This window comes from Girardinichthys multiradiatus, chromosome Y (assembly GCF_021462225.1).
Source record: "Girardinichthys multiradiatus isolate DD_20200921_A chromosome Y, DD_fGirMul_XY1, whole genome shotgun sequence".
In the NCBI taxonomy this organism is placed as follows: domain Eukaryota; kingdom Metazoa; phylum Chordata; class Actinopteri; order Cyprinodontiformes; family Goodeidae; genus Girardinichthys; species Girardinichthys multiradiatus.
Window position 1 is genome coordinate 5,758,532 of NC_061818.1, and position 22,294 is coordinate 5,780,825.

Consider the following 22,294-nt stretch of genomic DNA (forward strand, 5'->3'; position numbering starts at 1 on the left):
CTCATATATTCAACAAATAGGTCCTGCTGTAAAGCAAAATGAACTTACAATTCTGTCAGGTTACACAGTTCATTTATTAGGATTTCATGTGATAGGTCAACATTAAGTTGATTATACCTTTAAAATATAAAAGTATGCATGTCTTTTTTTTTGTTTTTTAGATGTATTAACGCCTGAAAAAACATACAGATTATTAATAACACCCTTAAACACACCCCTGTGTGTTTTAATTGGCTCATTTAAGGCCTTCCCCGTAACACCCTTAAACACACCCCTGTGTTTTAATTGACTCATTTAAGGTATCGCCCCTAATGACGACAACCAATCAGCATCCACTGTTACGCCCCCTTGGACACACCCCCCTGCTTGACCACGTGACCTCCTGCCCACATGGCAACCACATGGCCCCCACCGGAAGTCCCGCCCTCACCGGAAGTCCCGCCCACCTGTCAAAATGTTTGATGAAAGGGTGTACTTAAATTCTCTCACTGAGTTAACTTTATAACTGAGTTAGTTATGGTATGGAGCTCACTAAGAGCTAGATAATGGTTGATTTAGAATGTCTAGTTTACACCGAGGTTCTTTAAGGGAGGTGTTTTGTATTTTCTTTTATTAGTTAATTATTGGGTGGTATTATTTCTTATACATTTGAAAAAAGCTAAATATCTGTTTCTATATTACAACTCTAGTTGTACATGGACTCTTGTGCTATACACTTATATCCGCCTCTCTGCCTGCTCAGACGCTTTTCTCCTAAGCTCCCTGCTTGCTTGCATTCTTTTACTCCTAACTTTTTTATCTCTTAGCCAAAATTATGGAAATATTGGACTAAAACAAGTTCTTACCAGCGACTCCCAAAGATTATTATTGTTATTTTTTATTTTTCAAAGGACTTTGATGTTTTTATAATCGAACTCGAAAGCAGGACAAGTTGACGCCAGCTAATCAGCACAAAATGCCTCCCTTCACCACAGAGGACTTCGACAAACTTTCACAGAAATTGGCTGTTTTGGAGATGAAAATCCATCAACTAGAAGTGAATGTGGAGGTGAATATGGGGTACAACGATGATTCAACTCTGCCTGTGATCCCAAACAGTGACAGCCAGCTCAACAACTCAGCCGGCAATTAGAACATTGAGAATAAACCTACCGGCAGACCCCCCTGGCATGTTTTAGGGGCCTCCCCAAAAAATCAAGGTGGACGACTCACTGGAAGATCTCAGCAATTAAATAAATTAGAATAGCCAGAATTACAAATGCCCCCGTTTCCCCTGGGAAAAGGAGACTTCGACAGCAAGCTGATGTCACAACAACTGATAGGAGTGAGACAGCTGGAAATAATGGAATTTCCCTCCAAAACAGATTTGCTCCACTACAGAATGAAAACCAGGAAAATGATCCATTTTCTGAGATCAATAAAAGGTTTGAGAGCAACCTTCATTCTAAACAGTCTTCTCCTAAGCTGCCAGAGAAAAAGCGCCCCACCAGACCAAGAACCCTAATAGTGGGCAACACAGCTGTGGATGGGATTAAAAATTTCTGCAATGAGAAAAACACAGAAGTTATGATTGGTACCAGTAACATGGTCTCTGATATCTCAGAGAATATTCTTGCAATCACAGAAAAGCGCCTGTCTCTAGAAAACCTTATTATACACTGTGGAGCCATGGAGGACGTGGCTAAGAAAAAATCAGAAAGACTGAAGGAGGATTTCACTCGTCTTCTGAATATTGTTGGAGGTCTCAATATCAAGGTGTTTCTCAGCGGACCCTTTGCACCAATTTTCTGTGTAGACGAGGTTTTTTCCAGACTTCTGATGATTAATAACTAGTTGAAAAAAACATGTGCCACTACACCTGTGAACTTCATCGACAACTTTAATAATTTTGGGGAAAAAAGACAACTCTTCAAGCAAGAGGGTTTCTGTTTGAACAAGCCAGGAGCCAGACGTCTCACATCTAATTTCTTCTATTCAGAGTATCAACAAGAATGATAACGCTGCCTCCAACGGCTCCAGCAGAAACAATCAGTCAGTTGGCTGAGAAAGAGAGGTCATCACAAAAGGTCTCCCCGTCGAAATCCACAGGAGAAGTGGACCCCCCCATTATACCCCCATCCCCCCAAACACAGATCGACACCCCCGGTAAACCCCCCTCACCCCAGACCCCGGCCCAGACCGGACAGAACTCTCCCATCTCCCCACTTAGCCCGCTTTTTGCTTTACTGGATTCTGATAACATGAAGCTCTTAAAATCGGGACCCAATTGGCTCTGACATCTTCTCCATTCAACACCCCCGTGGCCGAGGCCCTGCTACTAAACCAACATCTTTAAAATGCTGCAGAGCCCAACCACCTCCTAATCTATCTCCTCCTAATCAGGACCTTCTAATCACTTCTCTGTGATACAGTCAGGGCCCCAGTGGTAACTCTATCAGAAATGAGCATGTTCAGGAAAAACTTGGGCCCCGAATAGGAGATAGTTGTAAAATCTCTGTGCTTATACGTGACAGAAAGAAGAAAGCCAAAAGGATAAGAGACAGTAATGAACTATCAACAAAAGCCATAAACTGTCAGGTACAACCAGACACAGAGTTAATATCAGCAACTAAGTCATATAAACTGGCTTTACTGAACATTAGATCTCAGGAAAATCAGTTTTAATCAATGACTTCATTACTGACCACGATCTTGATGTTATGTTTTTAACAGAAACATGGTTACATGAATTTAATGAAGCTCCCATTCTGATAGAGGCGACGCCTGCGAACTACAATTTTCTTTGTGAGAGCAGACAGCAAAGAAAAGGTGGAGGGGTGGCCACTTTGTTTAAAGATTCATTAGAGTGTAAAAAAGTATTTCTGGGCAAATTTGACTCTTGAATATTTGGCTCTCCAGGTAAAGAGCCCTGTCCGAACCATGTTCTTGAATATTTACAGGCCTCCTAAGTCCAAAGCAAACTTTTTCAGTGATTTTAATGAGCTTTTATCTGTGATATGTGTTGATTATGACTGTTTAATTATTGTGGGAGACTTCAACATTCACATGGACAATCCTGAAGACAAGTACAATAGATCTATGTGACACTCTTAGAACATTTGGTTTGACTCAACATGTTAAACAGCAAACGCACAAACAGGGACATATTTTGGACTTGATCATCACTAAGGGTCTAAACATTTCCAAGGTGTCTGTAACTGATGTTGCCCTATCTAACCACTTTTCTGTTATTTTTGAAAGCATCATCTGCAATGACTCAGTTTGCCAAAGAGACATGATAGAAAAACGCATCTTTAAGGACGGTGCTGCTTAAACATTTAACCAGATTTACTCTTCTAACTCCACTTTGCCCTGTAACACTGTAGATGAGCTGGTAGATAACTTTCATTCTAAAATCTCGGACATCATTGATTCAATTGCTCCAATTAAAGTGAAAGTCGTTTCTGGGAAGAAATGTCTCCGTGGAGAAGTGCTCCACCAGTCAGAAGTGAAAAAAAGGAGTGTCGAAAAGCTGAACGCAGGTGGAGAAAGACTGGACTCCAGGTTCACTATATTATCTATAAAGAGAGACTATACAGATATAACCTACAACTGAAAAATGCAAGGGAATCCTTCTTTTCTGAGATCATCAGCAAAAACATTAACAATGCTCATGAATTATTTGCCACAGTCAACAGGTTAACAAACCCTCCTGTAACTGTAGCATCTGAACTCCACTCTACCAGGGCCTGCAATGAATTTGCTAAATTCTTTACCGAAAAAACCCAAAAGATCAGAGAGGCAGTCAGCACATCCACATCAACTTCAGTACCAATGTTGTCTCCAACTAGAACTGATTTTGACAAAATTTCCCAATTTCACCAAATAAACTGCTAAATCTTAGAAGAAATCGTACAGCAACTAAGCTCTTCCTCCTGCTGTCTCGATCTTTTACCCACAGCTTTCCTTAAGAAAGCTTTGCCTGTAATAACATCTGATTTAACACAAATAATAAACACATCCCTTTTGTCAGGTGTTTTCCCCCAGGCCCTAAAAACAGCAATTATCAAACCTCTATTAAAAAAGAGCAACTTGGACAAGTTGCTACTACAGAACTACAGGCCTATATCAAACCTCCCCTTCATCAGTAAGATTATTGAAAAAGCTGTGTTTCAGCAGTTAAACAACTTCCGTAAAACCAACCGCTTTGATGTCTTCCAGTCAGGCTACCGTGCTCACCACAGTCCAGAGACTGCTCTTGTTAAGGTGTTCAATGACATCCGTATAAATGCAGACTGTGGAAGAACCACAGTGCTGGTATTATTGGACCTTAGTGCAGCATTCGACACTGTTAATCACTCCATTTTATTAGAGCACCTGGAAAACTGGGTCGGCCTTTCTGGTACAGCACTCAACTGATTTAAATCCTACTTGAAGGACAGGGACATTTTTGTGTCAGTAGGTAACTTTACATCAGAGACCACAAAAATGACATGTGGCGTTCCCCAAGGGTCCATCTTAGGGGCCTTCCTATTCAATATCTACATGCTCCCCCTAACTCAGATTTTAATAAACAACAACGTAAGTTATCATAACTATGCAGACGTCACACGGCTATACGTTACGATGTCACCAGGTGACCATGAACCCATTCAAGCGCTGGGTAAATGCTTAGAAGAAATCAGTGCATGGATGGGCCTAAATTTTCTTCAGCTGAATCAAAACAAAACTGAAGTAATAATCTTTGGACCAAAGGAAGAGCGTTTGAAAGTTAGCACACAGCTTCAGTTAATACAGCTAGAAACCACCAGTTAGGCTCGAAACCTGGGTGTAGTGATGGACTCAGACCTGAACCTTCAGAGGCACATAAAGGTAGTAACTAGGTCGGCCTTCTATCACCTAAAGAACATCTCCAGGATTAAAGGACTAATGTCTCAGCAGGACCTTGAAAAACTAATTCATGCGTTCATCTTTAGCAGAATTGATTACTGCAACTGTGTCTTCACAGGTCTGCCTAAAAAGTCAGCTGCAGTTGAACCAGAACGCTGCTGCCCGCGTTTTCACTAGAACTAAGTGGAGCACATCACCCCGGTTCTAAAGTCCCTACACTGACTCCCTGTAGCTCAGAGAATAGAGTTTAAAATACTTCTGTTAGTCTATAAATCACTGAATGGCTTAGCACCAAAATACATTACAGACTTGTTGTCAGTGTATAAAAAACCCAGACCTCTCAGGTCTTCTGGCTCAAATCTACTCTGCATACCCAGAACCAGAACCAAACGTGGAGAAGCAGCTTTTAGTTCTTATGCTCCACTAATCTGGAATAAACTTCCAGAAAACTGTAAAAGCGCCAAAACCATAAGTTGCTTTAAATCAAGATTAAAAACTTATTTGTTTAGAGTAGCCTTTGACTGAAAATGCAACTAATCATGCCTAAACGTGTGCCGTTTAGGCATGATTAGTTGCGTTTTCAGTCCAATTTTCCTTTCATTTTCTTGTCCATCATTCTATTCTCTTTATTTTATTTACTTTTTTAAATTATCTCTATTGTTTGATTTTATCATATGATTTGTTTTTCTGTGTCTGTATCTGTGTTTATTTGCTTTGTGATTGTATTGTAATTGTATGTACAGCGCTTTGAGTGTCTCGTTGCTGAAAGGCGCTATATAAATAAACTTACCTTCTCTTACCTTACCTTATATATTTATATGTGCACATAATGTAAAAAAAAAAAATCTGAAGAAAATGGATGTAATGGATGAAGTTATTGTTTTTTTGTGAAAGGCACAGGACTTCCGTGACAGAGCATGGATTAATAAAGGACTTACTATAGTTACCACACAATATACAAGTCTGTGTTATGTTTCATGGCATAAGACTAAACATAAGAGTCTGGTTTTGTGTCATCCTTTCCTGGGATCCTTGTAATTACGTCTTTTGTTACTCCTTTCCCTAAAATAAATTTCCTCTCTCACACATTCTTTTTACAAATGTTTTCATAATGAAAGATTTTGCTATTCTAATCATCATTTTCACAATAATCAATAAATTTCCATCTCTGTGACATGTACTTCTCTTATCTTCGTTTTTAGTTCTCTTGATGCCACTATTGGGCCTAAATGTGGTTTTCATCCTCCTTGAATTTCAGAATTATTTTGAACTCTTCTTTCACCATTTGTTTTACAAACAATCTTGCTTCTCTCATCTGAGCTAATGTCCTCCAAACTTTCTTCTGAATTTCCAGATAAACTATTTATTTCTCACTTATTTCTACCCCTTCATTGCCCTCGTCCGTTCACCTGAGACCATTCACTAATATCCATGTCTTCATAGTCATTTTCCTGAGTCCCCATTGCAGTCCAGTCACAAACCAGCTTATACTCACTGCCAAACCGCCAAATCCCAAAGAGCAGTGCTTCTGACATTTTTTAATAACCAAACAATATGACATTTTAAACAGTACCACAGTCTTCTGCTTTTTCAGTTTGTTGTCTTTTGTGTAATTTTGTTTTACAAAAGGACAGAAAAAGCTAAACAGCTTCAGGATGGAGAACATTTTTTTCTTTGTTTTGCTGATTTGATCTAATCTGTTAAAACAACCAGCAAAATTCCTCTCTCAAACAAACTGAATATATACTTAAACTGTATCCTTCTACCAAACAGTGTTTTATACTGTAATACTTGGGTCATTCCATTTTATTTTTTTTTACCCATGTCCTTATTTGTGGATTAATTTAATTTAAGGTTGTTGTCAACATGTCAATGCACATAATAGTTTGAGACTCCAACTGGAGTCACACTTGGATCCCAAAAATAAAAGACTCGATTTAGACTTGTGCCCTGAAGACTTGGGAGTTGACTTCGACTTGTAGTCTTTGACTCCAGTCTTAGTACCAGTTTTTATATCATATGATGAAGAACAAAAAGAAGCTGCTATATGAGCTAAAGACTGCAGCTGCTGTGAATGTTTTACTGTGAATGGATGAGCCTGATTAGTTAGTGATGTCAGTAGATATTTATGGGATGTTAACAGCTCATAATCTGTTCTGGTAAACCAGAACACATGGTGACCACATGAATGTCTCTCCAAATGAGCATTGTATTAATGACTAGATCATTTAGAAAACAAAATAAACGTGACCTCTGATGTTCTGTTGCTGTAAGGCTGGCTGCAACATTACAGTGACACTTTCTGTAAGTGAACCAGTGACAGTGACACTTTCTGCTAAAAGTATAAAAATAAAATAAAAGTCCCTGGTCTGTTCATTCAGAAAATTAAGACCCATTCATTTTTTAAATACAGTTTTAGAAAATGGTTTCCCAGTATTATTAAAACTTCTCCAGCTCAGAGTGAGGAGAAGAAAGCCCCCCAAACCAGATTTAATGGAACTAAAACGAAGGAGTTGTAGTAGGAGTAGACAATATAAAGACCGGGAAACCACATGTTAAAAAAGTCTTGTATGAGACAAAAACAGGACTTTCTTTTTGATTAATTCAGAAATTCCTTATTAACAGCTTTTACTTGATATTATTTGTTTTGTTACAAAAGTTAGTCATAAATGTGCATTTATTTTTCTAAAGGGGTCAGTATTACAAGGGTAACTATTACATGTACAATACACAACAATATAAAGCCAGTAGCATTTTTTGCACACTGAATCAAATGTTAAAAGATTAATAGATAATTGTTTATGAAAATTAATAGATTTAAAGAGAATTATTGTTGATGTAGTTATTTAATTTAGGCTTCAGAATAAATAGTAAAGGTTTGGAATCCTAACTGTCAAAATAAGGTGAGATCTTTCCATGTAATCCATGCAACATTCATTAACTGTTCACAGTTAAATCCATAAAAATTACAATAAATATCCTCTTGTGTAATCCATGCAACCATTATTAAAATACACAGTTGAAGCAGTAGAGAGTGAAACAAGCGTATTCTCATATTCTGGGAGTGAGAGACTGGAGGATCCTGTGTGGAGTCACATATTAACTGTATTTTGCAGAAGTATAAACAAGTGTGACCAAGGAAAGGATGTATGATGATTTTCCATTTTTTACAAATATTAAATGAAATGAGTAATCTTTGATTATCAAGTTAAAAGACATATGAATAAAAGATGATTGAGAACTGATAATTAAAATAAAAAACATTAAGGTTTAAAATTCTCAATCAGCTATATATGAAAGAGATATAATGTTGATCAGTTGTGATGTATGAATAAAAAGAATGAAGTGATGGTTTTATAACTGTGTTTAAAAGTAAATGCAGAAAGCTGAGAATGGAATATGTAATGCTGTGTAAAGTTTAAGACTGAGCAGATTAGGGAAAGAACTGTAGGATGACTACGAGTGACGAGAGCCAGCTGCATGCTGACATCGAACCTTTTTGAAGACCAATGCAAGGAAGGGAGGATGAGACTACAGCCAGCTGAGTGGCTATTAATGGCATCTTCAAGGCTGAAAAACAGCACCAGAAAGTCACGGTGACCATGACTAATTATTGAGCAATTACGTATTGGGCAATAGCATGTTGCGCAATAACAGAGAAGCCTAACAAAGGGCTGACCAGTAAGAGCATCTGCACTATAAAAGCAATGCCAAAAAAGGGAATTGCGGATGTTCCCTCGCAGAAGACCAGCGAACAAGATCGAACGGAGAAAGACGCTACAGATGAATCAGTGGACCAGAGACACAGCCCAGCTGATCGACTGCATTAAAAAGAGAGGATCAACCTGTGTTCCCCAGAAAGGACTGTGCCTCAAAATTAAGAATCTGATTTCATCTAAAGCCTTTTTATCCAAACAACAGAAGTGAACTTGATCGGTGAACAGCTGATTGCTCTACGTTTCAGGCTTCTGGAAGTCCTGAATCAACCTCATTTTATACCTCAGGGGTTTCCTTCAACTCTTCAGCCTCTGGAAACTACTGTCTTTGGAGACATATAACAACAAAGATCCTGTTTAACCATCGAAGCCTGGAGCATCAGTGCCTGCCACTTAAAGGAAGAAAACTGAAGATTAAGTCGTATTCCCTTCAAGAAACCTCTTGTTACCAGAAGAAACTTCTCCATCAGATGCATGGATGAGCTTCCGTCTTCAAAGCCTCTCCAAACTCACTAGTTTCAGCATCAGGGAAAGGCAGATTGAGTTGATTGATTCATTTCTATTACAACAGCGAGATCACTACAGAGATGGAATAGATTTCATGTATTTGATGCAAATATTTATATTTCAATCCTTAAAAGACTTGAGAATTGACTTGGACTTGGCCGTCAATGACTTGAGACTTGAATTTTTTTTCTTTTGGCTTTTCCCTTTTACAGGTCACCAAAGCAAGTCATCTGTCTCCATCTAACCCTATCTTCTGCATCATCTTCTCACAGCCACAACCTTCATGTCCTCTTTCACTCCATCCATAGATCTCCTCTTTGGTCTTCCTCTAGGTCTCCTGCCTGGCTATCTCTCCGGTGTACATGTCCAAACCATCTCAATCTGGCTTTTCTGACTTTATCTCCAACACATCTAACATGAGCTGTCCCTCTGATGTACTCCATACTGATTCTATCCATCCTTGTCATTCCCGAGAAGAACCATAACAATTTCCTCTCTGATACCTCCAGCTCTGCCTTCTGGCTCTTCCTCACTGCCACTGTCTCTGAACCATACAACACTGCTGATTTGACCACCGTCTTGTACACTTTTTTATCACACAACTTGATGGTAAGTTGTGTGATAAAAAGCAGCAAGGCCAAAAGCCAGCATTGAATGCCTGTGACCTTTGATCCCACCGGAGGTACTGCACTTACCAAGTGGGGTCAGGAACACTTCAGAAAACCATTGTCAGTTAACACAGTTCATTGCTACGGTTCACCTTTTAACTGGTACAACAAAACTCCTTTTTTGGCATCTCTCCATTGGCTTCCGGTTTGCGTATTGATTTTAATGTTGTTTTATTTGTTTTTAAATGTTTACAAGTCTTGCACCTCAGTATCTGTCTGATCTGATTAAAATGTATGTTCCATCACGCTCTCTCAGGTCAGGTGATCAGTTACTGTTGGATGTCCCAAAGTCAAAAAAGAAGTTGAGAGGTGACTGAGCCTTTTCAGTTGGTTCCCTCCAATTGTGGAATAAGCTGCCATTGCAAATTAGGTAGTTGCTGTTTATAAGTCCTCTCTTAAAACAAATTGTTTTTCCTTGACTTTTAACTCAGTTTGAGATGTTGGCTCCTATTCTTTTAGTCTTTTAGTTTATTATTATTTAACAATTTTTATTTGTTTGTTTCATATTGTTTTTATGTTTTATCAGGTGATTCTAGAATTATTGTGTTTATGCTAGATTTGCTAAGCATACATTTATTTTATTAGTTTTATCAGTGTACAGCACTTTGGTCAACGGTGTTGTTTTTAAAGTGCTTTATAAATAAAGTTGGATTGTATCTACAAGTGCAAGTTAACTCTAGCAGGCAATGCAGAACCCATATATCAACAATAGCCAGAAACGCCACCAGCTTCTCTGGACCCGAGCTCATCTGAGATAGACTGACCCAAAGGGGTAAGGTGTGCTGTGGTCTGATGAGTCCATATTTCAAATTGTTTTTGGAAATCATGGACATCGTGTCCTCCGGGCCAAAGGAAATGGACTATCAGTTCATAGGTAGCATCTGTGATGGTATGGGGGTGTGTTGGTGCCCATGGCATGGATAACTTGTACATCTGTGAAGGCACCATTTATGCTGAAAGGTGCATACATGTTTTAGAACAACATCTGCTGCCATTCAAGCAATGTCTTTTTCAGACATTATTACTGCTTATTTCAGCAAGACGATGCCAAGCCACATTCTGCATGTGTTACAACAGCCTGGCTTTGTAGTAAAAGAGTGCTGGTCTTTCCAAACACTTATTGAGTGTTAAATGAAAATGTGATGTAACACAGTGGTAAACATGCTCCGGTCCCAGCTTTGTTGGAACGTGTTGCAAGCATCAAATTCAAAATGAGTGAATATCAGCAAAATCAATAAAGTTTTTCAGTTTGAACATTAAATATCTTGTCTTTGTAGTGGATACAGTTACATATAGATTAACCAGGATTTGCAAATCTCTTTTTATTTATATTTTACACAACATCCCAACTTCATTGGAACTCATACTACTTTCCAATATGAAATTATTTCTGTTATTAACTTTATGTTCTCTCTCTGTCGCTAAGTGAATGCTCAGAATGAAGGCAACAACTCAATCAAGCAACTTTTCACTGTTGTTACATGCTCATCCAGGAGGAATAAATGCTGCAAGTCAGTTACTCGATGACTGTGTATTTCTGTATATAAATTCAATGTGTTGTTGTGTTTAGTAAAGTACATTGAGCAGGCTTTTGCTGTGAATATGCCCTATATAAATAAACTTAATTGAATAAAACTTGAATTGCTTTCCTGAAACTTGGCAGTTCTATTTTTTTGCTCGCTGAACATTCTGGATATGGCCCCATAAACTTGTTTGTGGGGCCATATTTGTTGATGTTACCAGATGCATAAGAATTTTAGCAGTTCTGTCAGGATTCGGGCCTCCAACGGCATCCATCCACTGTATATTTGGAATTTTTTTTTAAGCTCTCATACTGTAAGGTTAGATAACTTATACAATTAGAAACACTAAAAGTTGAAAGGAACAATAAACAAGAACACCTTGTCCTCAGGGAGTAATAAAAAGTGAATTTATTTAGAACCATTCTCCATCTTTGGGTTACTCTGGGTTCTTCAGGCAATGCTGACAAACCAGTGTTGATATTAATTTACTGATTGACAGTGCAAATATAAAACCAGTGTTATAAACACTTTACAAATGTTGTGTAAAGTCAGTGTCAGTATTTGAGGGCATGTTTGTTGTTTTGACTGCACTAGTAGACCGTAAAGTGGCTCTTTGGTGTGTGTGTTTGTGAGGGATTGCATACATGGTGTAATCAAGCAACCTGATCAAGACTGGTTGTCCGGATGTTGTGGAACATAATTTCAGGTTTATGGAAAAAGGTTGGGTGCAATCGAGGTTTGCTTATGGCTGGGGTTGGAAATGGACTGTTTATGGTTAAGAAAAGCATTAGGCTTAGGTTGTACAAAATTATTGTATTCCTTCCTGGGATATGGTTCCATATCCCAGAAAGGATACAAATATATATATCTGCATATCTATTAATATAGATATATATGTGCAAATACAGCCTGCAGTGCCTATTAAAAATCTTTAAATCCCTGTGAACTTTGCTATATTTTGTCTCATTACATCCAAAAACTTAAGTCTAGTTTTGGGGAGCAGTTATGTGGTAGACCACCACAAAGTAGTGCATATTTGAAAGGTTGAAGGAGAGTGGTACACTTTTTTCAAATGCTTATACAAATAAAATCCTGTTTATACCTCCAAGGTTTTTTAGAGAACATTAGAGAGAACACAGCAGACAGGTCTGGGATAAAGTTGTAGAGAGGTTTAAAGCAGGGTTAGGTTCTAAAACTTAATCCCAAGCTTTGGACATCTCACAGAGCTCTTTTCAATCATAATCTGAACATGGAGAGAGGATGGACGAACTGCAGACCTACCTAAACATACAGCCAGAGATATAATGAGATGGTTTAAATCAAAGCATATCCATGTGTAAGAATGGCCTAGTCAAAGTCCAGACCTAAGTTCAACTGAAAATCAGCGGCACCACTGAAACCCAATGTTCATACATGTTCTCCATTCAATCTGACTGACCTTGAGCTGTTCTGTAAAAAAGAATGGGCAAATATTTTAGTCTGTAGATGTTTAAAACTGCTGGAGATAAATTCCCAAAAACCTGTAGCTGGAGCTGTATGGAAATGTGCCTTTCTTTATTTGTTCAAACTTTTGAAAACCATAATTTTCCTTGCACTTCACAATTATGTCTCTCTTTGTATTGGTCCATCATGTAAATCCCAATTAAATACATTGAAATTTGTTGGTGTAATCTGACAAAATATAAAGGTAGGTTACATTCAATGTTTTAAAATCCAATTCAATGATCGCTGAATTATATATCCCTTTTTATTGAATATAATCCAGTGTAAACTTAACTGTAATATTCTAAACGTATAACTTGTCAGATAACAACATTAAACACATTTATATAAATGCTTCTCTTACAGTTTTTGTTCAGTTATAATTATTCAAATGTGTAGGGTAGTCAAGAAGAAAGTGAAGGAGAAATGTGTTAGTTTGGCCACATGGTGGCAACATATGATTGGATTCAGTTGTCATCATCATCATCAAAGACATCAGCAACAGTCCTGTGGATGCAGAGATAAGGGTTAATTGGCTGCAGGTTATAAATGCGTCTACAGTCTACAGTGAGGGTATTAAAAGCAAACACCAGATCATTTATTAGTTAAAAACCTAGAATGATGTTGAGGGAGTACTTTCTATCTGCTGTGACTGTCAATAAGACTTACTTGTAAATTGATCCAGTTACTTCATCAACAAATCCCCCTGGAGTAAAAAAGGATAAAGATAGGTGAAGTGAAGAATCAACAGGAAATGTAATAATTTTGATCAGACAGCATTGGGAAACATGCAGACCTGTAAAAGTAAAATATTTTACAGTGCAATTATCTACATGATTGTCATATTAATTTTGGACTTTTAATGATTATAGCTTAGGTTTGAGCCATTCTAGAAGCTTCATTTTAACCTGCTTTATCCATTCCAAACCCAACGTGAATGTATGTTTATAATTATTGTCCTGATCCCAAACACACCATCTGGAAGTTGTGTTTTTAAGCACTAAGTGAGGTATTTAAGGTAAAGTTGAAGAGCCATGTCTATCAGTGAAACAAACTAAGTTAAAGAAGTCACTGTGCAGTGCACCGGTACAGCCCTCCAGCATGATAGTACCAACTCCTACAGCTGGTTTGGTGTTTTCAGGTTTGAAAGCCTTGCCTTGTCTCCTCCAAACATTGTTCTTGACATTGTGATGAAAGAGCTACATTTTTGTCTTGTTTTAGCACAAATCCTTTTCCAGGAGTTATTTGTATTGTCCATTTGGGCAGCTGTGTATTTGGGGTTTTAGAGCAGCACTGTCCAGGTTGATGTCACACTCACCCCACTGTAGACAGATTTGCTGGTGTCTCAGCATCTTCCAGTGTCTGATAGACTTGAGTTTTGGTTAGTTTCCCTGGGTTGATATTGAATATCCTAATTAACTTGTTTTCATCTGAGGGGGTCAGATGAGTGAAACCAAACAGGAAACAATTTATTTCAAATTAATTCTATTGATTCTGGTAAGAAGGGTGGTCAGAAATCCAGCCAGAATAATACCAGAAGCTTGTTCATAGCTATAAAAAGACTACAGTTTCTCTGCTACTTGCATCCAGAATTTAGATGAGGTGAATGTATATTTGAGCCTCTTTGTATAAATCTGAACCTGTGTGGATTAAACTCTAACACATAATCAAATGAAAGCTTTCTGTACTGTTGTAGAGCTGTTTTGGGTAAAATAAGCAGAAAACACATTTTCCTGTGATACTCACCAGGCTTGCAAACTGTTTCACAAAGAGGACACACATTGCAGTAAGTGCACATCTGTGGACAAAAAGAACAGACAGATGAGTGAATGTGCAATGGCTATCAATTGTTTTTGCTCTGTTTGTTTGGATTTTCTTCTGGTGTCCCAGTTTCTTCCCAGAAAGACATACATTGGAAACTTACATAGTTAACTGGTTACTAAATTATCTGTTGAGTGGCGCAGTCCTGCTGTCATTTGTGCTTCTCTGAAGCTATCTCTGTTTATTTGTTAATTAATTATTTGTTAATCTGTAGAACATTCATTATTAACAACAACTAGGAATACCTGCACACTATAAGGTAAAGAGTATTGCAAAATCATAAATAGCCCCTGAACATGACACATTTTGTCATGCCACAAAAAAACTTTACTGGTATTTTAGGTGAAAGGCCAACACAAAGTAGTGCATGATTGTAAAGTGGAACCAATTAATATTTTATAAATGAGAAGCCTAGAAATATAGTACGCATATGTTTTCAATTCCCTTTACTCAGATAACAGTGCAACCGATAACGTTAAGAAGTTTCCTATCAGGCGGAGTGCTGGTAGTGCAGTGGGTTACGCACGCGACCCATGTACGGAGGCCTTAGTTCTCATTGGAGGCTGTCGTCAGGTCAAATCCCAGCCTGTGAATATCAACTGCATACCCCTGCTCTTTCCACCCTATTTCCTGTGAACCTAGCTTAAAAAATGGGAGGAAATAAAGGTGGCTAGTGCCTGAAAAGAACAAATATCTAGTCTCCTAACTAGTAAGTAAAAAAAGGTGAAGGTGCTACTGCGGATTTTTCTATGTTAAAATGTTTGACAACCTTATATTTCTTTATTTCCCCTTAACAGTTGTGCACTACTTTCTGTTGGACTATCACATATAATCCTTTTGAATACACTGAACGTTGTGCTTTTAACATGACAAAACATTAAAAAGTTCAAAGGATATGACAAACTTATGTAAGTCACTGTAAATCTGACATATTTAGGAGGAATCAACTTTCGAGAAAATGTGATGGAAATTGTTTAGTCATGCTTTTATTAGTCTGATTGAGCCTCAGCTTCTATTAAAGGCTGAATACGAATGTGTAATTGTATAGCTCTTGGTAAGAGGTATTGTAATTTAAGTTATCAGTGTCTGGCTTTTAAAAAACCAAAGTTCATAGGCAAAGGTCAAATGTCACACGCCTCTCTTCTCACCTTGCAGTCATCACAGTGTTCAGACTTGTCTCCTTCTTCACAAGGACATTTATCACAGCTGTCACAGTGCTGGAAGAAAGATCAGCAGTTACGAAGAAATCTCACTTGCAGGGTTGCCCTGAATTCTACAACAAAAAAATATTTCCTTTGTTGGATGTTTATTTTTTGTTCTACTATGTTCACATTATTTTTTTCATTTGGACATACCTCACAGAATTCACAAAATGAGCACAGAGAGCCTTTTTGATAAGCATGCTCCTCCTCATCATCATCTGAAAACAGAAATAAACATTTGACTTCAGAGTTTAAGAAAGAAATACTTATTTCAGACCCTAAACACTCATCAATATTTATCAACTTCAGCATGAAGTAAGATAAATTGTGAGCATGATGATTTATTTGAGATCTTCTTTTTACCTAATCGACCAACACAACATACAACTTTACTGAATTTTAAAAACATTAACTGGGTACTTAATCTCACCTTTATTGTGTATTTTCTTTCATCCAAATTGTACATACAGGCTCAAATATAGAAAAGCCCACTAATATTTGGTTTAATGGTCCTTAGCTAAATGTCAGAAGACATTTGTCTTGTTCATGTGAGCAACGAGAAATTTCTTAAAGGGGCTGATTTTGAAGACGGCTGTTTTAAGCATGGACGGCCATAATGCGGTCATAATGCGCTGTCAACGCCCCTGCGTTTTAATCCTTATCGTATAAATGGTACATGGTACATGGTACATGTAAAGGTACATGTTTGACTTTAAAGAAGCTATATGCTTTCCTTTGTTAACTGAAGCTAATGGCTAGCGCCAGTCAGGTCTCGCTGCCATCTTATGAGCCCATAGACGTTCCTTGTCGCCAATTTAGGAGTCCATTTTTAAATGTGATAGCTAATTAAACACAATTAAGAATAATTAATTCAGAAAGGTTGGTTCCCATTCCAGATAATATTTCCTTAAATATTATTTTACTAGATAAAGATAGCTAATTAAACAACATTGAGAATTAAGAAGGTTGTTTTTATTCAGCAAATTATTAAAATATTATTTTAGTTTTATCTAATATTGCATTGTAAATGGTTTGGATTATTGTTCTGAGTTAGTCCTAAGACTATCTTAACCTCATTTTCAGGTTCCTCAAGATACTCCTTGGTTCTCAAACATAAATGACACTGAATGGTAATATTGCATCAATTTATCGGTCATGATTTTTAATCATTTGTATTGATTCCCTTGTTCCTCATTTGTATATAGTTCATTAATTTCTTGATTGTTTCAGTTCACCTGGTTGGTTTAGTTGAATTGTTCTAGTATGGTAAAGAGTTTGTTAATTGAAATATGTTTGACTTTTAGTTTCATTATTTTTGTTAATAAATTCTTATACAGTACTGTGCAAACGTTTTTGGCAGGTGTGAAAAAATGCTGTAAACAAAGAATGCTTTCAGAAATATAAATGATGATTGTTTATTTTTATCTATTTACAAAATGCTAAGTGAGCGAACCCAAACATGCAGCCAAAGTCATTAAGAACTACCTGCAGAATAAAGAAGAACAAGACTTACTGGAAGTGATGATATGGCCCCCACAGAGCCCTGATCTCAACATCATGGAGTGTGTTTGGGATTACATGAAGAGACAGAAGGATGTGAGAAAGCCTACATCCACAGAAGATCTGTGGTTAGTTCTCCAAGATGTTTGGAACAACCTACCAGCTGAGTTCCTTCAAAAACTGTGTGCAAGTGTACCTGGAAGAATTGATGCTGTTTTGAAGGCAAAGGGTGGTCACACCAAATATTGATTTGATTTAGATGTCTCTTTTGTTCATTCACTGCATTTTGTTAATTGACAAAAATGAATGATTGACTTTTCCATTTTTGAAAGCATTCTTTGTTTGCAGCATTTTTTCACACCTGCCTAAACATTTGCACAGTACGGTAATTTAAGAAACTGGGTGAATTTATTTCATGTATGTGGATAGTTTTGCTGCCTAGTAATGCCAGAGCTTGATTCACCCTTTTCTCTATTGTCCTAATACCATTGCCTTATTGGGCTGGTATTCACAGGACAACACTTAACACACCGAAATTATAATTTAATTAAATATTAAATAATATAATCATTATAATATACCAACTTCATGTTAGTGTAAAATTTAACTTTCCTGTTTATTAGAAGCTTGTGCCATTGTGGTTCATAGGTTATTCTTGAACACCCTGAACAAATTCCTTTCATTTGAGGGTGACAGTTTGAATTGAATGGTTACAGCTCGGATACAGTTTGGTGTTTCAAAAGGACTAGGATCCTCATTGCAAAAAACTGGTTTAGAAATGGATCAAACAAAATAGCTTAAGGTGCTTACTTGTCATATAAAATTTCTAGTTGCTTAGATGTTTAATCACTCTTTATCAAGTCCATACAAAGTTTACACATTTGTTAAATCTGAGTTACCTTTAAGTAAAATGTTTAATTGGTAAACAAATTGGAATAGGTACTAGTTCTGAAATGATGAATGATAGTGTGTGTGTTTCTGTTTGGTTAAGCACAGAGAGGAAATAAATTAAGATTGTTTTGTTCTTCTTGACCATGTATTTATTAATTAGTTATTCCATATTATCAGCATGCAATATAAAGGGAAATTAAGCACCATCCATCATCTGCTTTTCCACTAGATTTAGACCTCCTGGACCCTCCAGAACGATGCATTTACAGCTCATTTCTAAAAGATTATTGTCAAAACAGATACTCACTGACTCAGGTAGCCAGGGTCCGTGGGCCTGATCCTCACATAGATATCACAAAACAGATTTTTGTGCAGATCTGGGATGAATCATGCTCTCCATGCAGCTGTGCAGCCCAAATTCAAAGCCCCCACCATTTGATAACAGATTTGCGCTGAAGCAGTTTGTGATAATTTGATTTATTGAATGAATAAATGCAGAGCTAAAGAAATATGGACAGTCATGTTATACACATGATATTTCACAAATTTTTTACCAAACAACAAGAGAAAAAGCAGATAACCCTTACATCTCTTTACAATTTGATAAAAAAAGAACAGTTGTTTCTCTCTTTTCCCAAACACTCGTTCCCTGAAAACTCATCAGCAAAGATACTGAGGTAACATTTTACAACAGATAAATTTAAATGCTGAGCTAACTTATCCTTCATATTTTGATTCAGATAAATCTTTGTTAAATATTCTCCTAATAACAAAGGGGTTAAAGCATTTTACTGTAAAAAAAAAAAGCTGAAATGTGCATTGAAAGCCTGGATTCTGAAAATCATCATTTTAGAAAATGAAATGAGGTACGCCATAACAGTGAACACAGACACATGAGCAAAAGTTCTTGTTTCCTGCTCTTAGCAGTTTCACATGTATGCACAGCAAAGTTAAAAATAAAAATCAGTGCATTACCTGCCTCCTCAACGGTCAATGGCATAAATGCTCCACAGAGAAAGAAAGAGACCACGAGATATGGGGAAAGAGAGAAACTTTAAAATCTGACGGTAATTAAAGCTTGTAAATAATGAATTTAGGTATTGGCCCTCCTGCACCTCCCCTCGCGCTTTAGTCTCCCTCTGTCTGTTTGTCTGGCACCTCGCCCCCCCACACTCCCAATATCACTGTCTCTCTTTCTTTCTCTGCAGGTTCATATAAAGATACATGTCAGTCTGATCCAAAACAAAAGAGAAAGGAAGATCCCAGTGGACGAACCATGTTTTCAAATGAAACACAAATCAAAAGGTCTCAGACTAGTGACCCCAATGACTGAATCCCAAGATGGCCTTGGCTTGAGTGGAATTGGTTTTTGGTTCTTTCTCTCTCTCTCAAATCATTGCTTCTGCAGTCCCCAAGTTCATATCTAGTGTACTGTACGAAGGACCTCGGACAGTTGGACTTCAGATGGGCCAGTTCAATTTCCCCAGACTGCTCATAACTCTAGTTAAGCAGGGAAAAAGAACACAGTGTCAGAGACAGCAAGGAAAATGGACAGCTGAAAGGGGTGGAGGAGGGACTGATTACCAATGAGCTCTGAGACATTAGATAATACATATTGACAAAGAGATGATGAGGTTGTAGGAATGTTATGGAAAGGGGAGTGGCTACTGTTTGTCTTAGCCACTCCCCTTTTGCTATCAGTCCTGTAGCATACTGGGAAACAGTTGAATGTGATCACATCACTGACTGTAACATCAGCCATTGCTGATATTCTAACTTTCAATATGACGATGCATTTGGGTAAAATGTCTTTATCAGGACCTGAAATTTGACAAGCTAGTAAAGCTTGCCAGGAAAAACTGTAGAATAAATTCAGAAGTCAGCAGTGGCTGATGCTCCAGCTACACCCAGTTTTCAGTGTGCTGCAGGTCAATGGGCTGCATGTAAGCCAAAACACAAAGGCATGTGACAACACAAACAGCTGCATCTATACAGACTGACCTTCATGATCATCATCGTCGTCATCGTCGTCATCGTCATCATCGTCGTCATCATCATCATCATCGTCGTCATCGTCGTCATCGTCGTCATCATCGTCATCATCATCGTCGTCGTCATCATCGTCGTCGTCGTCGTCATCATCGTCATCATCGTCGTCGTCGTCGTCATCATCATCGTCATCACCATCATCGTCATCATCATCATCATCATCATCATCATCGTCATCATCATCGTCGTCATCATCGTCGTCGTCATCATCGTCATCGTCATCGTCGTCGTCGTCGTCATCGTCGTCATCATCGTCGTCATCATCATCGTCATCATCGTCGTCATCATCATCATCATCGTCGTCATCTTCATCATCATCGTCATCATCATCATCGTCGTTGTCGTCGTCGTCATCATCATCATCATCATCAGCCATCAGACCCTCCTCAGACTGGAATGGCAGATCTTGGGCCTTTGCAGAGGGTGCCAGTGGTGTGTGGAAGGAGCAGAGCAGTGCAAGCAGTATTGCGAGGATCAAACTTCTTAATGAGGCCATGTTAGCAGCCAAGGTTTAGTCAACTAAGGTGAAAATAACCTGGAATCACTGCAGGAGTCCAGCACTGCAGCTTCTGTGCCTATCTGCCCACAACACGCTCAGCCTGAAATATTAAACCCCACTCAAAGCTATACAGTAATACAACAGGACAGTTGGTAATGAACCCAAGCAATGAGCATCCAACAAGCAAGGTTCTGTCCAGAGATTATAGTCCCAGCTGAAACCTAGATACTTGCAACAATGTCCTGGAAAGAATATCCCAGAGAAAGCTGGTGGCCTAGCCTTGAATCTGGAGCCACTTTAAGACTTTGTCTTTTAGTCCAGTGTAGCACATAAGATGAATTAAGACTGCTGTAATACTCTGAGCGGAGAGCCGTCAGTAACTGGTCGATGTTGGAGGCACAGACAGGACTAATGTGAGAGCGACAGAAAAAGAGGTAAGCTGAGATGAAGGGGGGCAGTCAGACTGACTGACAGGGGCAAATGCTGGTGGGCAGGCCTGTGCTATCCCTAAGTAAAGATACCAGGGAAAGAGGGAGTGGTTCAAGGGGGGGTATAAGAAATAAGTGGACCACACTTGGTCCACTTATCAAATGAACAAGATCAAATGTTCAGGTTTTACTGAAGAGAGCTGCATTATTAAAGTAGGTTTAGGTGAAGATCACCATGCTGCAAGAGGAAGCATGACCAGTTTAGAAGGAAGGATAAAGGAAAATATAGTTGTACACCTCACAAGCTGATACTGTGTAACCTCAAGTTTTAGTTTGGTTCTCCAACAACTTTTGCTTGTAAAAAAACTGGAAAGGAGAAGGTCATTATGTGGCATCCTTGCTGTGTTCAAGGGTTAGATATCTCTATACGTTCTTGTCAGAGGTTGTTACAGTTTGTTCATTTGTACATTTTCAAGGTAACCTTTCAGGACACAATTTCTTGGATTTCTTCTGTTTAAGGTTCTAAGAGGCTGGATGCCAATAAAAATGGAGTCAAACACAATCCCAGCAATTGTAAGGAGATATAATAAAGGCTATGTTTGTTTATTCTGACCCAATAGTCGTTTATCTTATTTCATAAAGGTTACCTTACTGCCTGTAACAGCAATCGATTACTAAATCCCATCAGTGTTCAACATAGGAGCCCTATACAACTCGATTCCTAGAGCCATGGGCCAGAGCCTTTTTATGATTTAATGGGAAGACAGCCGTAAGCACATCCATGGTTCTAAGGGAATAAATCCATTCGCATTTAATGACTCTGGGACCTTTCGTTACTCTGTGTAAATTATAACATTGTTGTGTAATGTTATCATGGGGTGTAATGAACATCTCAGCATCTTGGCACTTCCACCGAGGCCTGACACTGTTAGCCTATAAAGATCCTAAGAATCATTTTTAGGGTAGAGTGGGATATTGTAACATTTGCTAAACCTGTTTTAATAAACAATGTCTCACAAATTCAGAATTTCAGAATCTGCTGACAAAGCCAACGCATATGCACCACCAAGATTCATGGCCAAGGAAAGACACTGATCTGCAACTACTCTGCTTTTTTTCCTCCACCTCCAACATGCTAT

The 22,294-nt window shown here is 38.1% G+C and overlaps 1 protein-coding gene across 1 annotated transcript; it reads right to left on the reverse strand.

Moving 5' to 3' along the window:
• Positions 1–12,810: 12,810 nt before the first annotated feature.
• LOC124864741 (germ cell nuclear acidic protein-like) lies at positions 12,811–21,212 on the reverse strand. The gene is made up of 6 exons (XM_047359634.1): positions 20,181–21,212; positions 15,942–16,006; positions 15,735–15,803; positions 14,512–14,563; positions 13,435–13,471; positions 12,811–13,272 (listed from the first exon to the last, which is right to left on the reverse strand). Exons 1-6 carry the CDS (start codon positions 20,722–20,724, stop codon positions 13,233–13,235), a joined length of 807 nt encoding a protein of 268 aa, XP_047215590.1. The 5' UTR covers positions 20,725–21,212; the 3' UTR covers positions 12,811–13,232.
• Between the last annotated feature and the right edge of the window lie 1,082 nt (positions 21,213–22,294).

What these genes read in the sequence shown, in the direction of transcription:
- LOC124864741 (XM_047359634.1), bottom strand. Translation starts at nt 20,724, where the DNA reads ATGGCCTCATTAAGAAGTTTGATCCTCGCAATACTGCTTGCACTGCTC. An exon ending in CATTTTGTGAATTCTGTGAG is followed by an intron (nt 15,804 to 15,941) that starts GTATGTCCAAAT and finishes TCTTTCTTCCAG; the next exon opens with CACTGTGACAGCTGTGATAA. An exon ending in GTAACTGGATCAATTTACAA is followed by an intron (nt 13,273 to 13,434) that starts GTAAGTCTTATT and finishes CTGCATCCACAG; the next exon opens with GACTGTTGCTGATGTCTTTG.